General features: G+C 36.4%; 1 protein-coding gene across 2 annotated transcripts in view; it reads left to right on the top strand.

Moving 5' to 3' along the window:
- The window catches only part of LOC129730616 (adipokinetic hormone/corazonin-related peptide receptor variant I), a 153,900-nt gene extending 136,900 nt beyond the window's left edge, over positions 1–17,000 (top strand). The window contains exons 8-9 of one of the 2 annotated variants that reach the window (XM_055690085.1): positions 15,831–15,931; positions 16,398–17,000. In XM_055690085.1, the coding sequence (XP_055546060.1) occupies positions 15,831–15,931; positions 16,398–16,622 (326 nt within the window). In that variant the 3' untranslated portion in view covers positions 16,623–17,000. The remainder of the gene's footprint in view (positions 1–15,830; positions 15,932–16,397) is intronic. The other variant, XM_055690086.1, reaches the window with a different exon arrangement.
- Positions 17,001–22,473: the final 5,473 nt, after the last annotated feature.

Here is a 22,473-nt window from a genome sequence, read left to right as displayed (position 1 = left end):
AACAGGCATTTACCTGTACCTAAATTAGCTTATAGCTACATGGCTTGAAAGCTCTCAAGCACAGCTTTACACACCGATTGAGGGCCTTTTCACGGCTTTAATTCCATAGTGCTTATTGACGTTTGAAAATATTATATACGACTAAAAGGTACTCCAGTGCTGTTAATGTTATGTGTTCCCTATATGACTCATAACTGTGATTAATAGTTACCTGGAAAAAAAGAAACCCCATTCACTTTGCTCACCTGCTCGAAAAAACAACCTGTGCAAAATTGCAGCTTAAAAATAAGGGGCACAAAGCGATTGGAGCTTAGCCAAAATCAGTTATAGGAGATTTGTTTTTGTTAGTGGAAAAAGGATACCCGTTGGCTCAGGATTCGCGATCATATCAGCCGATGATAGTATATATTGTACTAGCTGACCCGGCAAACTTCGTCCCGCCTGTTTTAGTGTTTAATTTAACAATCTTAAACATTTCAAATTCATTGATTCCTTGCGATTTGTTTATATCGTTTGAAATGATTGGTTTGATCGGAATGACAACATCCTCGACTTTTGGTATTTGTACATCTCCTCTATTCCGGAAATATATTGGGTGCATTTCAGTCATTTTCGTTGTTTTCCACCGCCATCTTACAATTCAAAACGTTGTCTGAGGTCGATAGGTCGAAATTTGGCTTTCATTTGTTTGAAACCCCTCCCTCACAGAAGAGGGAGGGGTGTCAAATCATTATGGAAATATTTGTTACTCCCAAAAACACCCACATGAAAATTTGGTTCCATTTGCTTGGCTAGTTGTTGAGATGTGCAGAAATTTGTGTTTCATTCGTATGGAGGCCCTCCCTTCCAGAAGAGGGAGGGGTCTCAAACCATCATAGGAATCTTTCTTGGACCCTAAAACCCCGACCTACAAATTTTCACGTCGATCGGTTCAGTAGTTTCCGAGCCTATATGGATCAGACAGACAGACAGACAGACATACAGACCGGACTGCATTTTTATAGGTATAGATATCACGATTCTAGCGATGCGAGAGCGACGCGCCTCCGTCTATCCAACCCTCATAAGCATATAAATATTCATGAAGTTAAGCGCGGTATGCAGTTGAAAAGAAATTTTGTTTCTTATCTCAATCGCGTGTAAAATTCAAGCACTGATTCAGGTAAAAACAGAATAATGAGCAGTAGCATTATGCAGAAGCGTTGCCAACCCTCCAGTTTTTCCTGGATATCTTTAGTTTTTTGGCATGACAGCAACACAGCTAAAGGTTGAATAGTTTTTTTTTTTAATTTTCCCAGTTTTATACAGCTTTCCATTCGCCACCATATTCGTTGAACTTATTCTTCTCACATGCACGGTCTTTTCAGTATTTTGTGCATTTATGCCCCTCGGTTGTTAGGTTTGAATCGAAGTTCACTCACATCTTCTAAATTTTGAAAACGCCAAACTTTTTAACTAGTGACTATAAGCATCATCAGTAAAAAAATCAAAATGATAGTGCATTGTCTCTTTCGTCTTCCTTGTTTACATGCAATAACATGTGTTCGTTGAGAGGTCGACTGTTGAGGTATTTTAAATCGCTGTGATTACGGCTTAGCAGTCTTTAAATAAATTTAGAACGACACGGTTTTAATTTGTCCCGACGTTTCAACGCTTGGTTTGCGTCTTTTTCAAGGGAAACTGGTAAAAAGAATTGTATTTAAAAATAGACAAAAATAGTTGTCGGTATTAGCGGCCACAAACAATTTCAAACCTTATCACATATAGTACACTAAGTGGCGGGTAAAGATGTCGGATTTCAGTGTCGGATAAGTATGGCAGTTATTCTGGTTCTATTGAGTATGGAATTGATTCTGGTGGCGATGGTCAAATTAGGGAATTGTCTTCGGAAGGATTTGATGAGTCGATCAATGAGCTTGGCGATGCAAAGCAATGATCGATACATGGCTTCGTTAGACTGCTGATCCGGTGCAGTTGTTGTTGGTTCGCTGTTAGTGTTAAGGTGAGCTGTGGTGATGCTGTTGGTGGCTGGTGGCTGCTGGTCGACAGGTGATGATGAGGTTTGAAATTGTTTGTGACCGCTAAAACCGACAACTGTTTATAATTGCAACTTTGTTTTTCGTTATGTTTAGTGATGTTACCGATTATGACCAACTAAATGTGTAAATGACAACTAGTTTAGTGAACAAACAACTTGACATAGTTCGACCAAAACTATTGTGAGTTTCTAAATGTTTAAAATATTTTTGTCTATTTTGAAATACAATTCTTTTTACCAGTTTCCCTTGAAAAAGACGCAAACCAAGCGTTGAAACGTCGGGACAAATTAAAACCGTGTCGTTCTAAATTTATTAAAAGACTGCTAAGCCGTAATCACAGCGATTTGCAATAACATGGTTAAAATATTAATATAGGGTATAGAACCAATAACAATTTTGTACCGAAAAACCAAGAATTTTTTGTAATAGCTTCAAATATTTATAAATTTAGTTTTTCCCAGTTTTTTATTTTGAAATCTTTCAGTTTTTTTTTTTAAAAAGGTTGGCATCGCTGAGTGTACGTACAAATATTCTCTACTCCATCGTAAAAAAGCAAATGGATTCGGACCAAGCGTAGTTATAGTGTGGTGATGCGCCTGAGAATTAACCCATGTTTAAGTCTTTTGACAACCAAAAATGGTCTGCTTTGAACTAATATTCGAACTAACGACCATCTTTTCATCGAATCTGACTCTGTAACTTAATTTTTTGTCAAAAAAAAGTAAGGTTTTTACAGCTATAGTCAGGTTTGTCGTTTCTCCTCAAAGAATCACTAGCGTGTAAAAGAATATCTTCCACTGCGAAAACACAACTGCTTTCACACTGGGGGGCAAAGCGACGCACTGGCTTGAAGAGAGCAGCGAATCGTGTGTATCTGAGGTGAATTTTTCATACAGCTACGAAGAACAAAAATTTCGAGAAAAAACTACGCTCCTGATTGTGGGTGTAATTTAGGTTTAGTTCAAATTACGCACCGTAGATTGTTTCATATTTTTACTGTCTGCGCGCTGCAATCCCGTAAAAATACTAAATAACGTATTACAATTTATTAAGGTATTTATGTCTAATTGGATTTCCACTTTTTTAGCTTATTTAAGAACTACGTAGCCTCAAGGTTACAGAGTCTGCTTTGACGAGCGGTTGGTTATAAGTTCGAATCTTGGTCGATCATTCGATGTCTTAGAGAGAAAAATCGGCGATACACAATTCAATAAAAATATAACGCTTCAGGGAATTACCATTGCCGTTGCGGATGCTTTGGCAGGAGTAGTAAACAAGGCTAAAGAAGAGAAGTAGAAGTGTCACAATCGTTAGAGATGCAGAGGTAAGCTAGGTCTTCGACAACAATGATCGGTGAAGAGATTGGTCCGTTGGCGAAGATTGCGGGTTCGAGTCCCGTCTGGATCAGAAATTTTCACGTTGGGCTAACGTTTATATCGAAGTTTGGCGCCTGAATTTGAAAATCTAGTAATTTAACCAGGGAAAAGTGGTCGCAATGTCCTTTCTTTTCAGAATATCGAGGTTTTGGAATCAACCTAGCAGAAATTCTTTTACGGGTAAATTTATGTAACAAACACAACCTTTTGTTTGAGATACACTATTGGAAAATTGGTCAATAACATCGATTGTCTAAACCTTACCGAGCAATCAATCACTACCTCTCTTTCCAAGCACAGCCGACACAAACGGACACAACCGATCTGACTTTGTAAACGATTTGTTGTTGTTGTTGTTGTTTTACTCGAGGTCACTGTTCCGATGCTTTTTTACTTTCCTTACCATTCCCTATTCCTCTAAACTCCTCCCTCTTTCCAAATAACTGACGAAACCTTGATATAAAAGGTACTGTTCGAACATTTCACCCCATCATTTACACTCCAAAACTCTACCGGTATCATACGCACGCCATCGAGTTGAAGTTTCTCATTCGTGCGTTGACCGGGAAAGCGGACGGTTCTTTCTGCAGTAGCAGAAAGCGGGTGGTGGCAAATATTAGTCGCTTATCAAAGTGCATGCCATCGAATCAAATTTCTCATTTGTTTATTGACCGGCAAAGCGAACGGTTCTTCCTGGAGCAGCAGAAAGCGGGTTGTGGCAAATATTGGTCGCTTATAATGGCGCATGCCATCGAATTAAATTTCGCTTTCGTTCGTATGTATGGATTACTTTTTTATTAAAAATTACTGCCGATGATTGATTAACACTTATTTGCTAGAAACTTTATTTAAATCAAAACAGGTTCTTTGAGTACTATAAATTATCGGTAAAGTTTTCTCAATAAGCATACATTTAATTTTCGTTTTTGTTTCTCGGTGCGCGGTTTTGTTTTAGTTTCTCGCATACAGAGAAAAAAAAAACAAACTTGTCTGTATTTAGAAATGCTCTAAATCCAAATTAAAGAAGTAATATATTTTCCTCTCACTCGCCAAAACCTTGATAACAACTACGCAAAAAGTGTGTTATTGAGCTCTTGCTTTTTTAAGTTATTGAAATACACTAAAGTCGCTTTTTACGCGGGGGATACGTGCCGCGTAAAAAGAAACCGCGTAAAACAAACTGCGCAAATTCCGGAATCCGCGTAAAAAACGCGTCAATTCCGGAATCCGAGTGAAGAAATTACGGAATCCACATAAGAAAATAATACCGCGTAAATTCCGGAATCCGCGTAAAAAAACCCGCGTAGAAAGCGACTTTAGTATAAACGTAATTTCTTAAAATACATGGTGAACTGGAGCTAAGGAAATGACAGCGCTAATATGAAAGATTCATTCTTTTATTATATACTAGCTGACCCGGCAAACTTCGTACCGCCCCGCCATGAGTTTTATTAACTGTTGTATTGCAAAAGCTGAAATATCTAACTGCTGCTAAAAAATCATACTCAAGGTATGTTTTAGCTCTGATTTGTTTATAGTTTTTTTTTTTGCAATTCAGCGCTCGTAATGTTCTTAGTTTTTATTTTATTAAACATTATAAAGCCCATTTTAACCGTAATCAAAAAATTTCAAAACATTTCTGGAAATAAACAGTCAATCCTTTAAATATTCTTAAGAAAATTCTCTCGTTATCAATTCAAATATTTGAAGGCTTGACCCAATGTAAATATATTAATACCCTTCTTCCTAGTCATTATTTCTGGAACGATTTCATAAAAAGCTCTAGAAGAATTCTAAACAATTCAAGTTTATAATTAGGGATATTCGAAACATGTGAAAGTGGCCAAAGCGGTCCTAGCCACTAAATTCTATATATTACACAGTGTCGGGTGATTGGTTTGGAAGTAAATATGATTAATAACCAATTTCCCAAATCTTTTATTCGTTTATGTATAGAGAGTTATCGCAACCTTCCTTACTTCCTTCCTTCCTTCCTTATATATAATGCTGAGTTTCTTCCGACACGTCAACATTTGACATAGAGCTGTCCATTCGAGAAACATGAATACTCGAGGTTTATGCCGCAAATTGTCAGTGACTGTCTTTGGGTCGCGAATGCGAGACGCAGACGTTTAAATTTGAACGGCAAGTCGGTAGGAATAACTGGGGTACGCGGGATTTATGCGACTTCTCCTTTGTAGTTTCCTGTCAGAATTTTCGCTTCAATGAGCTTTTTTGACACAAGCCTGGTGCCATTGCCCAGTCGAGGTTGATTGATATTCCGCAACATTATAATTACCGATCCAATCTTCAACCGCAAATTGTGAGGAGATAGGCCGGGTAATTCTAGAGAATTCAAAAGTTCGTTAGGATAACTCACAACATCGTCTTGGTTAGAGACAGAATCCACCGACTTTTAGGAATGTAGTTGGCCGTTAATTTTACCTTGAATTATGATTTCAACTCATCTACATCTTTATTTTTGGCGGCAAAAATCGCAAGTTTTCATAATTTTGCGCGATTTTCGGGAACATTTTTTCGATGAGTTCAGCCTCAAAATCTGTCAGCTGACAAAAATCCGTGGGGAATGTTGAACAGCTGGTTTAAATGTCAACATAGATTTTTCTATTCCATGTATCTAACAACTGCTTCGAAAATATTACAGTTGATTGGTCGTTTTGTAAAGCAACACGCATGTTTAACTGCGAGGCGCGGAAGTACATTTAGACGTTTGAAATGAAATGGTATGTTGGTAGGTAATATCGAGATGCACGATACTTCGAAATTTTCGCTTCAGTGACATTAACACTTCATCTGTTTTTTGAGGCAGACCTGCCGCTTCAGCACAGTGCAATTGAAACTTTGCAACATTATTGTTTTCAATTCAACATTCAACAACTTATTGTGAATCCAGAGATTTGTAGGAATGCTAGAATGCCTATTTAATGAAACATAAACAAAAATCAATGTTTTTTGAGGAACAAAAACTACACGTTCATTTTACCGGCTAACATAATCATTGCAGCATGAGCAAATATGATCTAAGTCAGTGTGCATTTTAGAGAAAATTGAACAGATTGATTAGATCCGAGCAATGGAAAATCAAATCATCGCATTTGTAGTGTTATTCTGGTTTTATCTTTTCTTTAAACTGATGCATAAGACGATTATTTGCAACTTTGCTTAAATAAACTAAGAATTTGATTGTATTGTATAAATCAAGCATATGCTCTTAAATAAAATCAAAGCCACGTTGAGAGTATTCACATGCATTTCGAGTTTGTTTTTGTAGTAGTGCTACCACGCTATAGCCCTTTTACACTAAATTTATTCGTTTTTGGCTTTCGTACTACATCAAAACTACACTTTTCTCTATCGCTGTAAAATGTGTAGTAGGCAGCGAAAACGAATTTCAAATTATATGTAAACCATTAACAGGTGCTTGTTTACTCAACAACGACGCCTCGATAACGACGCTACAACAGCTTGTCTACCGCTCATAGCCTGCAATCATAGCAATCTAATGATGTTGTTCTTGAAGTAAAAGGCGGGAAAAGGCGAAAATATATTTAAATTTTTTTCTAACTTTATCAGTTGATTATTGTTTTTTTTATAGCTTATTAACTCGTCGGAGATCAAGACAAAACAAACACAAAAAGAATCATTCAAATCCGTTGATTCTATTTTAAGTGAAACGCCTTTTTACAGACACCAACTTGTTTTTATTTAATAGAAGATTAGTATTTATAACGCTTTAACGTTTCCGCATTTAGAATTGCGCTGTTAGATAAAATTGCAGAAAATACTATAGTTACAATTCCGTCTACTATTTGTTTTAATGGAATATAAAAATACCGAAGTGCAACGTCACGCGGTCGTGTCTTGGATACCACCCTCCTACTGTTTTTTTATAAGTTTAAGTCTGAGCCACACCTTTTGTTATCGTTTAATTTTCACATCCTCGTAAAAACTTCATACTTTTTTTTTTGTAGGGGGGATATGTTAGTAGCTTAAGTATTTATGATGTATATTAGTAAATAATGAGTGTGTGTGTCCAATCACAAATGGTGACTTCTCAACACTGTTAGAAATTTGTAATTTTAATTGTTAGGATTTGTTTGCTTTCGCAATTAGGACTTATCATTCGTAGGGATTTAAACCTACTTGTCAGAAAAGGGGAAGTAAACTTACAACTAACTTAATTGCTAACTTATTGGCTATAAAGAGAGCTTATCGTAGCAATTGAGGATTGCAACGATTTTTGTCGAAAATTGTTAATAATTTTATTTGACATAGCTTCTAATGGTTCAACACCAGTAAGTCTATGTAATTCGAGTGTACCAAACCAAGGAGGACGCTTCAAAATCATTTTCAGAATTTTATTCTGAATCCTTTGGAGCGTTTTCTTCCTTGTTGAACAGCAACTTGACCAGATCGGTACAGCATAAAGCATTGCTGGTCTAAAAATTTGTTTGTAAATCAAAAGATTGTTTATTAAACAAAGTTTAGAATTCCTGTTAATGAGAGGATATAAACATCTCGTATATTTGATGCACTTGGCTTGTATACTCTCAATGTGCTCTTTGAAAATAAGTTTTTTATCATAAATTAGTCCCAAGTACTTAACCTTGTCGGACCAACTTAAAATAACCCCATTCATCTTGACAACGTGATTATTGTTTGGCTTGAGGAAAGAAGCCCTAGGCTTATGCGGAAAAATTATCATTTGAGTTTTAGAAGCATTGGGAGAGATTTTCCACTTTTGCAAGTAGGAAGAAAAAATATCTAAACTTTTCTGCAATCGACTGCATATGACACGAAGACTTTTTCCTTTTACGGAAATGCTTGTGTCATCGCAGAACAATGACTTTGTGCATCCTGGAGGCAAATCAGGAAGATCTGAAGTGAATATGTTGTACAGGACTGGACCCAAGACTGAACCTTGAGGTACACCTGCTCTGACAGGAAATCTATCAGATTTTGAATTCTGATAGACAACCTGCAGAGTTCGATCAGTAAGATAATTTTTTAAAATTTTGATTAGGAAAATTGGAAAATTAAAAGTTTGCAATTTCGCAATCAAACCTTTATGCCAAACACTGTCGAATGCTTTTTCTATGTCTAAAAGAGCAGTTCCAGTGGAATAACCTTCAGATTTGTTAGCTCGTATCATATTAGTAACTCTGAGCAATTGATGAGTTGTGGAATGCCCATGGCGAAATCCAAACTGTTCATTTGCAAAAATTGAATTTTCGTTGATGTGTGACATCATCCTGTTAAGAATAATTCTCTCAAACAGTTTACTTATTGAAGAAAGCAAACTGATTGGTCGATAACTTGAAACTTCAGCTGGGTTCTTATCCGGTTTTAAAATGGGAGTAATTTTTGCATTTTTCCATAATTTGGGAAAATATGCAATTTTGAAGCAGCAATTGAAAATTTTCACTAAAAAATCCATTGTGCTCTCAGGGAGATGTTTGATTAGTATATTAAAGATTCCATCGTCACCAGGTGCTTTCATATTTTTTAACTTTTTAATAATTGATTTAATCTCATTCAAGTTAGTTTCAATTATTTCTGCAGGTAAAAAATTCTGGGAAGAAATTAAATCAAATTGACGTGTGACTTCATTTTCAATTGGACTCACAAAATTCAAATTTGAGTTATGAACACTCTCAAACTGCTGAGCAAGTCTTTGAGCCTTTTGTTCATTGGATACAAGAAAACGTTCACCATCTTTTAAAACTGGAATAGGCTTTGAAGGTTTCTTAAGAATCTTCGACAGCTTCCAAAATGGTTTTGAATATGGTTTCAATTTTTCGACTTTAGTCTCAAAATTTTGATTTCTCAGAAGAGTAAATCTATGTTTAATCTCTTTCTGTAAATCTTTATAAATAGTTTTAAAAACAGGGTCACGAGAACGTTGATATTGACGTCTGCGGACATTTTTCAAACGAATTAGAAGTTGAAGATTTTCGTCAATTATTGATGAATCAAATTTCACTTGAGCCTTTGGAACAGAACAATTCCTGGCATCAACAATTGCACATTTTAATGCTTCCAAAGCGGAATCAATATTCACTTCGTTTTGCAAATCAAGCTCATTATTGAAATTTCTCTCAATATGAGTTTTGTATCTTTCCCAATTAGCCTTGTTATAATTAAAAACAGAGCTCATAGGGTTTAAAACTGATTCATGTGATAAAGAAAAAGTTATTGGAAGATGGTCAGAATCAAAATCAGCATGTGTGATCAAATCACTACATACATGACTTTGATCAGTTAGCACCAAATCAATTGTTGAAGGGTTTCTTACAGAAGAAAAGCATGTAGGACTATTCGGAGACAAAATAGAATAGTATCCTGAAGAACAATCATTGAATAAAATTTTGCCATTGGAATTACTTTGAGAATTATTCCATGAACGATGTTTAGCGTTAAAATCGCCGATTATGAAAAATTTCGAACGATTTCTGGTGAGTTTTTGTAAATCACCTTTAAAATAATTTTTGAGCTCGCGTGTGCATTGAAATGGTAAATATGCTGCGGCAATAAATAAAATCCCAAGTTCAGTTTGAACTTCAATTCCCAAAGTTTCAATAACTTTCGTCTCAAGATGGGGAAGAGCACGATGTTTGATTCGGCGATGAATAACAATTGCAACTCCACCGCCGGAACCCTGAATCCTATCATATCTATGAACCACGTAATTGGGATCATATTTTAATTTTATGTTAGGTTTCAAAAATGTTTCAGTAATAATTGCAATATGCACATTATTTACTGTTAAAAAATAAAAAGCTCATTCTCATTGGCCTTCAATGAGCGAGCATTCCAATTTAATATTTTAATTGTTTTGTTTAAAATCATTGCTAAATTTTAAATTAGAAACAATTGTAATAGTAAAATTTGTGCCTATTTGAATGGCTTCAAACATTGATTTTGCCTGCAACATGGCGTTCATAAGACCGAACATTGCCTGTTGCAAAAAGGAAAGTTTACCTGTCGTAATAGGCCCCAGGCAGTTGACATTAGAAAAAATATTTTCGGCAGCAATATTAGCTGGAGTAATAGGTGTACAATTATTTCTAGCGTGTTTTGCTTACCTATATTAACGGTCATTTTCGAACTACCAACACTAGGCGGTATAATGTTCGAACTACCTGTAACCTGTGCATAAGTTAAACGGGTATGCAAAGGAGTAGGTAAACTATGCGTCACTGGTACGCTTGGAGAATTTTGTTTTGAAGTTGGTTTTAATTGAGAAATTGAATTTTGTTTACCTTGCCTTGCCTTAACAATTGCTAAACGGACTGGGCATTGATAAAAATTTGACATATGGTTGCCGTTACAATTCGCACAGCGAAAATTTTTACTCTCTTTCACAGGACATGTGTCCTTTTTGTGAGAAGAGTCTCCACAATTAAGACATTTTTGGTCCATGTTACAGAATTTGGAACCATGGCCATAACGTTGGCAAGTACGGCATTGGGTGATATGCTTTTCACCTCTGCCATACTTCCTATAAATTTCCCACTTTACACGCACATTATACAAAGCATGTGTTTTTTCAAAAAATTTTAAGTTGTTAACCTCATTGCGGTTAAAATGAATTAAATAATTAACAAGGGAAATTCCAGTTCTCCGACTGTTTTCGCCTCGTGATTTTTGTTTCATTAGAATTACTTGGGTAGGGGCTATGCCAAGTAATTCTGTTAAAGTAAGTTTGATCTCATCAACGGTTTGATCGTTGGTGAGACCTTTCAAGACAACCTTGAACGGCTTGGCGTTCTTGGTGTCATATGTAAAAAATTTGTACATCTTGTCAGTTAAATACTGAACAAGACGATCACGACCCTTTACTGAGTCGGCTAATAAGCGGCATTCACCTCTACGGCCAATTTGATAGGTAACTTTAACGTCAGAAACAAACGTTGAAAGTTCCTTTTTGAATATATTAAATTCAGAAGAAATAGTTACCACAATAGGTGGAACTTTCTCCTTTTTTAAACTTCCATTTCACCAGCTTCTTGCTCAGGCAAAATATCAAAAGGATTGTCACTACAGACACTCGAAGTGTCAGAAAGAGATGCCTCTCTTTTCCTCCCCGTAGCGATGCGAGGTTTCTTTTTCCGTCCAGCCATTTCAGGTGATACGAAAAAAGTTAAAACAAACGTTAAATTCAGAAGTAGGTAGTCTTGACAAAGACTGATGGGAAATAACTTTCAGGTAGTCTTTAAAAGACACACTGACAAAACACAAACTTTGAAGCTATAGGCAGTCAAAGACCAGTCCACAAGCAACCGAAAAAAACGTCTGATCTGTAGGACAGTTCAAGACGCACTGAAAAAAAAACTTCATACATTGTCCGCTTTACTGAAATTAAAATGGAGTTATAAGACAAAAAATGAAATTATTACGTAAAACTTGCCTTTTTGCCCCTAACCGCCATCTGCAAAACGATGCAATCAGTACCGCAGCAGATGGGCACATCTAGTTCAAGCCAATTGAATTTCAACTATTTTACAGCTTATGATTCCGAAATGTCGGACTGCTAGCATTTTGGTGAGATTTTGAAATATTACTTAGTGCAATTATTTGCAATGGAACGTGCAATTCCATAAAACACAGAACTGAAAGATTTCGGGATCAGTAATTTCAAATCATCCTTCTTAACTCTGTATTTTGCTTCTGCACTCTGCTTCTCATGGCATGAATTACAGTCATGGAGAAAATAATAAATACACTTGCAGTGTTGGATAATTTTTCGTATTTGCGCACTGATTTTAATTGTTGTATGATGTTATGTTACGTCATCATGATCCGCAGACACTCTTTCTAAAAGAGGCACGGAGAAATGACTGGAGGAATTTCTTTGTCGGTGATTCCGAAAAATTTTTGCGTGAGTTAGTGTTTCTGAAGTGGCGACAAAAATAAATACACTATTGAAATATATATACAAAACAATCCAAATTAGCTTTATTTCTCTACATATCGTTGGCAAAGTGACCTTTTACGTTACAAAACTCACATTCAAAATTTTGTGGCTTGTCCTTTGTTTTGTAAAGCCATATTCAATCTTCCGGGTAAGTTTACCTCCAGGTTTTCACGAGTAGAAGCTGAACTAGCATTTCACGCTGCCTGGCCGACTATCCATAAGTCTGTTTTATTCTTTGGATGGTGCTTTGCAACCTAGATTTTCCCAATCTTCCATAGAATTTCTAAAGGATTCAAATTAAAAGTCTGCGCTGGTCAAACTAATATTTTTTTTTTTCGTTTAAAAATCATCTTCGTGTTTTCAATGCTGTATGTATAGGATCGTTACTCTCCAACGAAGAAGCATGTTTGCTTTGGCATACGGAAGCATTGCGCTACGTGAAACATCTACACAGTCGTTAGTATTCATAGTCTATGTTATAAAATCAATGGGTTCCATACCAGCATCAGAAAACAGTATTACACCGTTTTGTGGTCACTTCCAAATTTTACTACTTTCGTGGTTAATTGTGCGTTGAAGGCAGTATTCACCGGTCTTCTCACCAGCTGCTGACCGTCTGAACCAAAAAGGTTAAATTTCGACTCATTCGACCAAAACACGATGTGCCATTTAGTTGCACCCTAGTCTAAAAACTTTTTAGAAAATTCAGTTCTTGCCAAAATGTGTCGCTTTTGAAGTAGAATAAAGTTTCCTGTGTACCTAGGTGGTCGATTTTGCTTCCATATGCCGAAGAAAACATGCCACATTGCTGGATCTCTATGCAGTATAACGATCCTAAACATACACTATTGAAAACACGAAGATGATTTTTAAACGAAAATATAAAATTATTAGTTTTACCAGCGCAGACTCCTAATTTAAATCCTTAAGAAATTCTATGGAAGATTGGGAAAGTCTAGGTTGCAAAGCATCATCCAAAAAATAAAACAGACTTATGGAACGTCTGACAGGCAGCGTGAAATGCTAGTTCAGCTTCTACTCGTGAAAACCTGGGGGTAAACATTCGACGAAGATTTAATATGGCTTTACAGAACAAAAAAACAGGCCACTAAATTTTGAAAGTGAGTTTTGTAACGTAAAAAATCACTTTTCTAAGAATATGTAGAGAAATAAAGCTAATTTGGATTGTTTTGTATATATATTTCAATAGTGTATTTATTTTTGTTGCCACTTTAAAAACACTAACTCACGCAAAAAAAATTCGGAATCACCGACAAAGAAACTTCTCCAGTCATTTCTCCGTGCCTCTTTTAAAAAGAGTGTCTGCAGATCTTAATGACGTAGCATAACATCATACAACAATTAAAATCACTGCGCAAATACGAAAAATCATCCAACACTGCAAGTGTATTTATTTTTTTCTCCATGACTGTATATAGGGTTTGAACGCATGAATTATGTAGGGTTTCCATTCCACAATTTCCTCGAATTATTATCTCTCAACTTTCCTTCCCGCTGTCCCTTATTGGCTGAGACAGCACTAATCTCAAATTACTCAGGATAATTTCCGAGGGCCCTAAATCAAGGTACTAGGAATAGCTGAACCGCTGTTGACGGTTTTGAAATGGGTTTGACAAAGACGAGTGCCACATTTGAGATGAGCAGAAAGTAATTCGACTGCCTTGTGTGTGTGTTTTACACGATTGTCTCTTGGAGGTCCATCTAGCTCAAAAAAAAAGTTTATCTGAGAGATGGATTGAAATGAAATGTGTTGTTTACTACCGGGTATTTTAATTTTTTATTATACGTTGCCTAGAAAAACCAATTTCGTTCAAGCATTCTTGACAAGCATCTGTCCCATCCAGCTGGCAATCTATCGTGGTCCAGTAGGTTCTGTAACCTGTGGAACTCGGGTGGAACAAAACGAACATCGTCACTGCACAAATGCACATCCAGTTTAATTATTCGCTCCAACGAGCGCAGCTGCCATACGACGCAAGAGCAAATAATAGCGCAGCAGATGGGCACATGAGAAAAACCGCAATTGTTACTGTGCAACAATAAGATGAAATCCTGATTAGGTTTGTCATGGGCGTGGTTACAAAAGTTTTCGATTTAAACACAAACAAGTTTTTAATTAAACTGTAAATCCGATGGTGAAGTCCGATCAATTACGCGCTTCAGATAATTGATTAGTTATGCATTTATTCTATGAATAATTCAGTGGTATGTCATTATCTGTAAAGGCAACAGTTTGACCTTTTACTGTCCACATAGAAGCAGTACGTTAAACTTGTGGCTCAGCATTCATTAAATCGATATAAGCTCTAATAACAGTTGTTTCGAGTCGACAATGGTTCAGTATAATTCGTGAAAACTTATATTATGAGTATTTTTTTTACAGTTGCACTTGTTTAAATTCAAAATCAACGTTCGATGAGGCTTTTATCTTCAGTTCAATTTTTTGAATTGCGTTCTTTGTTCCGCGGAAATTTCCAACAAGCTGCCATTTTTACTGAAAACATTGCTTTTTACTTTTATGCGAACAGTTGAAATTCTTCCACTGCTGTTACAACTTTCTCTGAACACTCTCAACAACAAAAGCACTCATATAAACTCAAGCTACCTACTTGGGAACACACTATAATGGCAAAAAGTTGCTCCTTTCAAGACTGCCAGGACACAACGGATCGTAGTGATACCGTTTGCATTCATCGGGACTTCGCTGGAGAAAGTTATTAAATAACAATATAAGCAATCTGTCGTGTCCCTGGGATGCTGTTAAAGTTAAGTCTATTGCAATAAATTTAAAAGGTTTTCACCCAGCGTAGTTTTGAACTTGTTTTCCGTAATCCTTAATGTTGGTGGCGGCTTTTCTTAAAGTATTAGAAAATCATCTTCCGAAGGAAGTCTGAAAGACCGGTATATTAAAATCAAATTCGAAGAATGCAAATAAATTATGCATTTCACCAAAATTCAACGAAACTAAGAGACAATGGCAAGTTTCAATCGCCGTTGAATGCATTTGCGCAGAAGGTAGACTCTTAATAATTCATCAGTAAGGTGAGAGTGGTAGAGCGTCTAGAGTCTAAACCTGACCTGAATCAGCTTTGCCTTCAACATCAAACATCTATACTTAAGTGCAGACGAAGACGGACAAGTTCATAAAAAATCGATTGTTGGGGAAAGACAGTTCACGCGGACTTAACATCTTCGTCGTTTAAAAGGCACACAGGCTGCAAACGAGTTTAATTATTCACCGGGGCAAAATTTCACTGCGTTTTTGTATGCCAACGATTTCCGTAATAATTTAAAAATAATCCCTCTGCAATCCCCATCACAGCAGCAAACAATCGTAACCTACTTATGAAAAATGTGTACCCTCTTTCCATTTTCTCTTTCACAAACTGCAATTTGTCGCCTTGGTGCTGCCTCTGCCTTCTGGGGAACCGTTATGATTTGGTCGAATCTTCCGAGAAGGCGGAAGCTATCTTCAGCAAACAACACGCTTTGGAATGGGATATTGTACGGAAGCAGTACCGGCAGCAGCAGGAGCAATTTCCGCCAGCAGAAACGAGGTATGTGCTCTATCACGTTGATGCATTTCGTAAAGAAGCCGGAGAATAACTCGGTGGCACTATGACATAAAGGGGTATCTATTATTCAGATATGAATGGTTTCTTACCAGTTGTGTTTCCGGATATATGTTTTTCTGTTTTTTTTTGTTACAAATACACGGAACAAAGAAACCTAAATATTTATTCAGATCAATTCAAATTTCAATTTCAGTGAGTGATTTTATGCCAATATTCCATCCAAAATGCTCCCAGGAAAATGTCTAGTTTTTTTTTGGTATATTAAACAAAATAAAACCAAAGTTCCCCTAGAATCTGGAGGGGTTTAACCAACTTCATACATGATTTTGCATAAAATCTCTCATGCTCTCACTCAGCAATATTTGCCATCAAACCAATCATGGGAAGAATAATGCCAAATTACCATGTATGAAAAGATGTTCTCCATTCTCCTTTTCTTTTCTCGCAGCGTACCATCCGGAGCGTTCATATGGCAACGCCGGCGGCATCCGGTTCCTACAGCCGGGGAAAAGCATATCAACAGCCCAGCTACAGTGACTTTGTCATGATGGCCGACGAACGTTCGCTGATACTGTCCAGACCTTCCTTCTACTCGGATCCGACACCGAACGAGCTGAACTTTTCGGTGGACTGCAATCTGACCCGGAGCCTGGACACCGGTGGCTGGCGATGATAGATGGGCGAGGGTTAGGCCGGGCCGTTTGCTGTTTGTCGGTAGGAAACTGTAGCGGCACCACCTGCTGCACTAGCAGCCTCAGCAGCATCACACCTATCAGTTTAAGACGGGTGCCCTCAACGGAGAACACCACCGGTGATGGTGATCATACTAAATGAAACTTGAAATTCTCAAAAAAAAAAAAAAAAAGGTTTGTGAGTACAAAACGTACAATCGTACAAATATGGATAAAAAGTTAGACAGTGAGTGAAATCAGCCTGACCAGAAGGAAGGATCGAAACGAATATTTTCCATACTCGTGTTAGCCTTTATTTTTTTCTATTCTAGACTAGTCACACAAATCGGAATAAAAATATGTTCGAAGAGTTTATTGTATTGAGCTGTTTTTATTTTTTAATTTAGTGTTGTAGTGTGGTATCACCAACGGCAGATTTCTTTTAGAGTAATGTGGCATGATTGGGCTAATTTGGCTTGTTTCAACTCAGGTGCTTCGCAATTGGACAAATTCACGGAATAGAAAGATCAGAAACGACATACGCACAGTGTTTTATTTTGCCGTTTTCGTGCGGTTAATTAAATAGCGTTTCTAATGTTGATTATAGCTATAATGTATGTTCGGAGAAGTTTCAAGATATTCAAAAATACGTCTTTAGATGTCGGAAGATGAATGATCAATCCACCTAAAAGTGAGATAGAAAATTTTTTTTATCAGATTGAGATAGATGCATGGTGTCTTCGGCAAAATTTTAGGTGATCTCAAAACAATAAACTTTGCCGAAGACATCATGTTTCTATCTCTTTTATATTACGAGCAACATAAAGTTTTCTATGAAGAGGTACTGAAAATCACAATTTTCGTTATAACTTTTTTCTCAGATTTTTCCGAATTTCCAAACCTTCTACTTTTTGTTTCAGCATCGCTTCTCGATCTTCTCCACGTGGTGACCATTTTTTAACTTCCAACCGATACGACACGTTAAGAAAATACTCTTAAAATCTGATCCATCCGTGTAAAGTGCTTAAACCGAACTGAAACGTGCTTTCATCAACTTGAAACTTTTGAACGTTGCTAATATTGTTCATTTGTGTTGGTTTCGCTTTACATATATAACATCGTGCGGTAGATTTCGTTTCTGTCAATTTTTAGTTAATCTATTTCTAACATTTTCTCTATTTCTTGTAACCTTATCAAAACATACATACATGTTTAGCTTAAGATCGTTTAAGGCCACCTTCAAAATTCAAAACTGTTTTATTTTTAAATTTTTGTGTACGAAAATCGGCACAAAGGCGAAAAGGCTGCTTACATACTCTTACATACTTAAGTGTTCACCTTTAATTGAAAGTCTGAAGATAGTTATTTCATCGTATGAAACTGCCACGTGCGTAAAACTGTGTAATGTTGAGATGGTTGAGGTGAAAGTATCCCCAAAAATATCGAAAAATGTCAAATAACTTTTTTATTTTAAGAGATAAAAAATAACAATGTTCAGCATAAACATGCATCTTGAGATGACTGATAACTTTGTAAAAGGTTTGGAAATTTGGAAAAATCTGAGAAAAAAGTTATATCGAAAATTGTGATTTTCAGTACCTCTTCATAGAAAACTTTATGTTGCTCGTAATATATAAGAGAAAGAAATATGATGTCTTCGGCAAAGTTTATTGCTCTGAGATCACCTAAAATTTTGCCGAAGACACCATGCATCTATCTCAACCTGATAAAAAAATAAATTTTCTATCTCACTTTTAGGTGGATTGATCACTCATCTTCCTACATCTAAAGATGTATTTTTGAATATACTGAAACTTCTCCGAACATACATTACAGCTATAATCAACATTAATTAATCGCACGAAAACGGCAAAATAAAACACTGTGATACGGTGCCAGAAAATTGGATCTGAATTTTTGATTTAGATTTGGCTGTTATCTGGTATACCGAAAGTCGAAAGGTAAGTGAAATGTGATCTACTTATTGTTTAATAACTCATTGCTGATGCACCTTTTGAAACAAGGTCTGAAGCACCGAGATGAAAACGTCCGCGACTACAATAAAGATACTTTTATCATCTCGAAAAAAAAAACTCCTTACGCAATGCCAAAAGTAACTGAAGTTTGTTCTGGATGCTTCAGCGTTATTCATCCGGGAAAACCTCGTTGATGTTCAGAACGGACTAAGGTCGAAAATCTGTCTAAAATGGCTTATTTGAGATGACAAACTCGTTGCCGAATCTCACACTGTAGAGTTTCCACGAAAGGCGACATTGTTCTGAAGAAAAAGCTGGTGGGATCAGATACAAAAGGAGAACATTCACATCACCAAACCCTGAACAACAAAAACCAGCTTGATCTTAGCACCAGAAAGGGGTTTTAATTTCATGTCCACAAAATAACGTTGTTTAACTCCGCTTTGGTAACCTTTACTCGACTGTGAGTGAATCGGAGTACCTTTTCATTGAAGTAAGTATTCCGGTTTGGTGGAATGAGGTTACAGTTAATTCCCTTCAGGATTAAATTTCTTTCATCTCCCCATCCCTACTTCGCGCTGAGCAGCTGAGAGCTGATGTATTCCTTCCAGTAATTTAAGGTCAAATTTAAAATATTTTTTTTAATCCCTCGCTCATTCAGTTGTTTGGGGATTCATAGGAATCATAATTATTTATTTTAGTCTTACCTCTCTGTGCTCTTGGAAAAGTTCTTTTAGCAACTTCACGTTAAATACAAATCAACTTTGTTCTTTTTCTGCCCTAACTAGTTGGAATTATTTTAATAATTTCATTAGTTTCTTTTCGACGCTTTGGCCTTTCTCTTTCCTTTTTCTTTTTTTAGAGTAAATTTGGAATTAGTTTAATTACCATCAAAATGGAGTTTTAGCGAGTTTTGATTTATTTGGAAATTTCGCCAACATTTATTTCGACCTTTAGAGGCGATTTGCAGCGATTATATCCCCGATGTCCGAGTTTTTGTGTGGTATTAATTTTTTTTAGCATTTCTGGTCTCAGAAAGTGATTTCCTTGGCCATTCTTTTGTTTTCTTTTTTTTAGCAATTTTAGACTATATTTGAATTACATTTCCTGCATTTTTCGGCTTTTAAATGATTTTTTTGCAGTATTCACTTTTCTATTTTACTCCTACTACCTTTCCCATAGGCTTTTTACTTAATTTGAAGAGACAGTGGTAATTCATGGTAAAAAAGTTGAAAATTCGCGGGTGGCAGAATGGAAAATAGGCAAACTTCGCTCAATACTGCCGTTCGATGCATATTTGTCCAATTATACAGTGGATAATTTCTATACATATCAGTCCCACCCAGAGCTGCCAGATTGTATTTTGAAAAATCTGTATGCACCTGCAAAAAAATCTGTATTTTGTTCGTGTGCCTACAAGTGCTGGGCTTGGAATCCGACCTTAAACCTCGCCTGAAACCATAAAAAGGCTGGCTAAATTCCTGGAAGAGAACTTAGGTCTTCAACCGTGTTTTTTCCTATGAATCGAATTGGGTATATTTGTTCACGAACACCGTTCAACTACTACGAAATACATGTGGCTGGCAGAGTGCGTGGTAGTCCGTCGAAGGTTGGTGCTACGGTGGTGCTAGATGGGGAAACATTTGAAGTAGTCGACGAATTTATTTACCTGGGAATATAAGTGACATGTGACAACGAGGTTAGCCGTGAGATAAAGAGGCGGATAGCAGCTGCAAACAGGGCCTTTTACGAATTACGTAACCAGTCAAGGTGCCGCAGTCTGCAAATCCGTACTAAACTTGCACTCTATGAAACACTGATTCTTCCGGTGGCTCTCTAGGGTCATGAATCATGGACGCTGAAAGAGGCTGATCGGCGAGCTCTTGGTGTTTTTGAGCGTAGGATTTTGCGTTCAATCCTTGGCGGCAAACTTGAAAATGGTGTTTGGCGCAGACGCATGAACCATAAAGTGTACAAGGTGCAAAAATCACAGGATATAGTCAAGCGGATAAAACACGGCATGCTGCAGTGGGCTGGGCAGCTTGAATGCCGGATGAACGACCAGCAAAGACTATATTTTTCATTAATACCGATAGAGGTCGTCGACTTCGGGGTAGACCCCGCACTCGTTGGATGTGTGCTGTCGACGAGGATGCACGCGAAATAGGTGTTAGGGGCGATTGGAGGATAGCAGCCCAAGACCGAGTGACATGGCGACGCATTTTGGATTCGGCACTGGATCGATAATCGGTCTCTCGCCTTAAAAGTAAAGTAAGTACACCGTTTAAATACACCGCAAAAACGAATTTACCATCACCCATCATACTTTTTGACAGCTTACTTTCATTCGTGTGCGGCAGTGCTGCCAAAATACATTATATGAAAAAATTATAAAAATATTGGAAATTAAAAAAAATTTTGTTTGTGGTTGTAATAATCTATTTATGCACGGACATCTAATAAGTGTTACGCAATCTAAACATATTAAAATGCAGCTCTGTCTGTCTGTCTGTATGATCCATATAGGCTCGGAAACTACTGAACCGATCGACGTGAAATTTTGTATATAGGGGGTTTAGGGGCCGAGAAAGGTGACTAAGATAGTTCGAGACCCCTCCCTCTTCTATAAGGGAGGGGTCCCATACAAATGAAACTCAAATTTCGCACAGCTCGAAAACCAATCAACCAAATAGAACCAAATTTGGCATGTAAATGTTTTTAGAGGTAACAAATGTCCATAATGGTACGACACCCCTCCCTCTTATGTGAGAGAGGGGTTCTAAACAAATGAAACACAAATTTCTGCACACCTTGAGAACTAACCAAATAAATGGAACCAAATTCGGGAGGTGAATATTTTCAGGGGTAACAAAAATATCCATAATCTTTCGACACCCTCCTTCTTCTGAAAGGGAGGGGTTTTACACAAATTTTCGCTAATCTCAAGAAATAATCAAGTAAATGGAACCACATTTGATATGTTGAGGTTGTTGAGAGCAAGAAAAATTTTCGACTCCAGACGCCATTGTTAAATTTAAGAAGGAAACTTCAGGTTTCTTTCCGGCAAATGTCTTCAAATACTATTTTGAAATCCAAGATAGCGACTTTCGGTTTCTGAAAAATAACCTAAAGTGACCAAATACAGGTCGGACTCGAATATATAGAGACTCGATTATATATTGCCTCGATTATATATGATTCGGTTATATATAATTTTAGACTCGATTATATATAGAAGCATTTTTTTTTATTTCAAATATGTCTTATCTAGAGATATTATGTGGTAACATCCATAAAATACGTAACGCTTGATAGAAAAAAAAATTCAAAAAAAATATTAAAAGAAATTTCCAATTTTCAAAATTTTTCAAAATATTTGAAAATAAAAATAAATAAAAATACCTAATTAAAAAAGTTCTAGAACAAAAAAAAATTAAAAAAAAAAACATTTAAAAAAAAATTTACTACATTTTTTTTCAAATTTGAGAAATTAAATAAAAACGACAAATCCACACACCCTGATCAAAATTTTTCTTTCCTTTTGACTGCAATTACATTAGGAATAGCTACAAGGTATTTTTTTTTGTTAGAAATGTGTTTTGTGACTTTTAGGGGGATGAGTCTAAAATAAAATTCTTCTTATTTACTCGAAATCAGCAAGTCATTCATGTAAAATAAGTAAAAAACATTTATTTTCTCTGATTCGATTATATATAAAATTTGATTATATATAGTGAAAAAAAAAATCGGAGACTATAGGTATATAATCGAGTCCGACGAGTGTTTCTTTAACCAGAATGATGCCCGATATATAAAGATTTCGCGTTCGGTTGTATTCTGGTGATTTCTGTATCGTGGTCAAAATGTCTGTATAATA

Source organism: Wyeomyia smithii, chromosome 3 (genome assembly GCF_029784165.1).
Source record: "Wyeomyia smithii strain HCP4-BCI-WySm-NY-G18 chromosome 3, ASM2978416v1, whole genome shotgun sequence".
In the NCBI taxonomy this organism is placed as follows: Eukaryota; Metazoa; Arthropoda; class Insecta; order Diptera; family Culicidae; genus Wyeomyia; species Wyeomyia smithii.
This window is presented reverse-complemented; position numbering and strand designations above follow the sequence as displayed.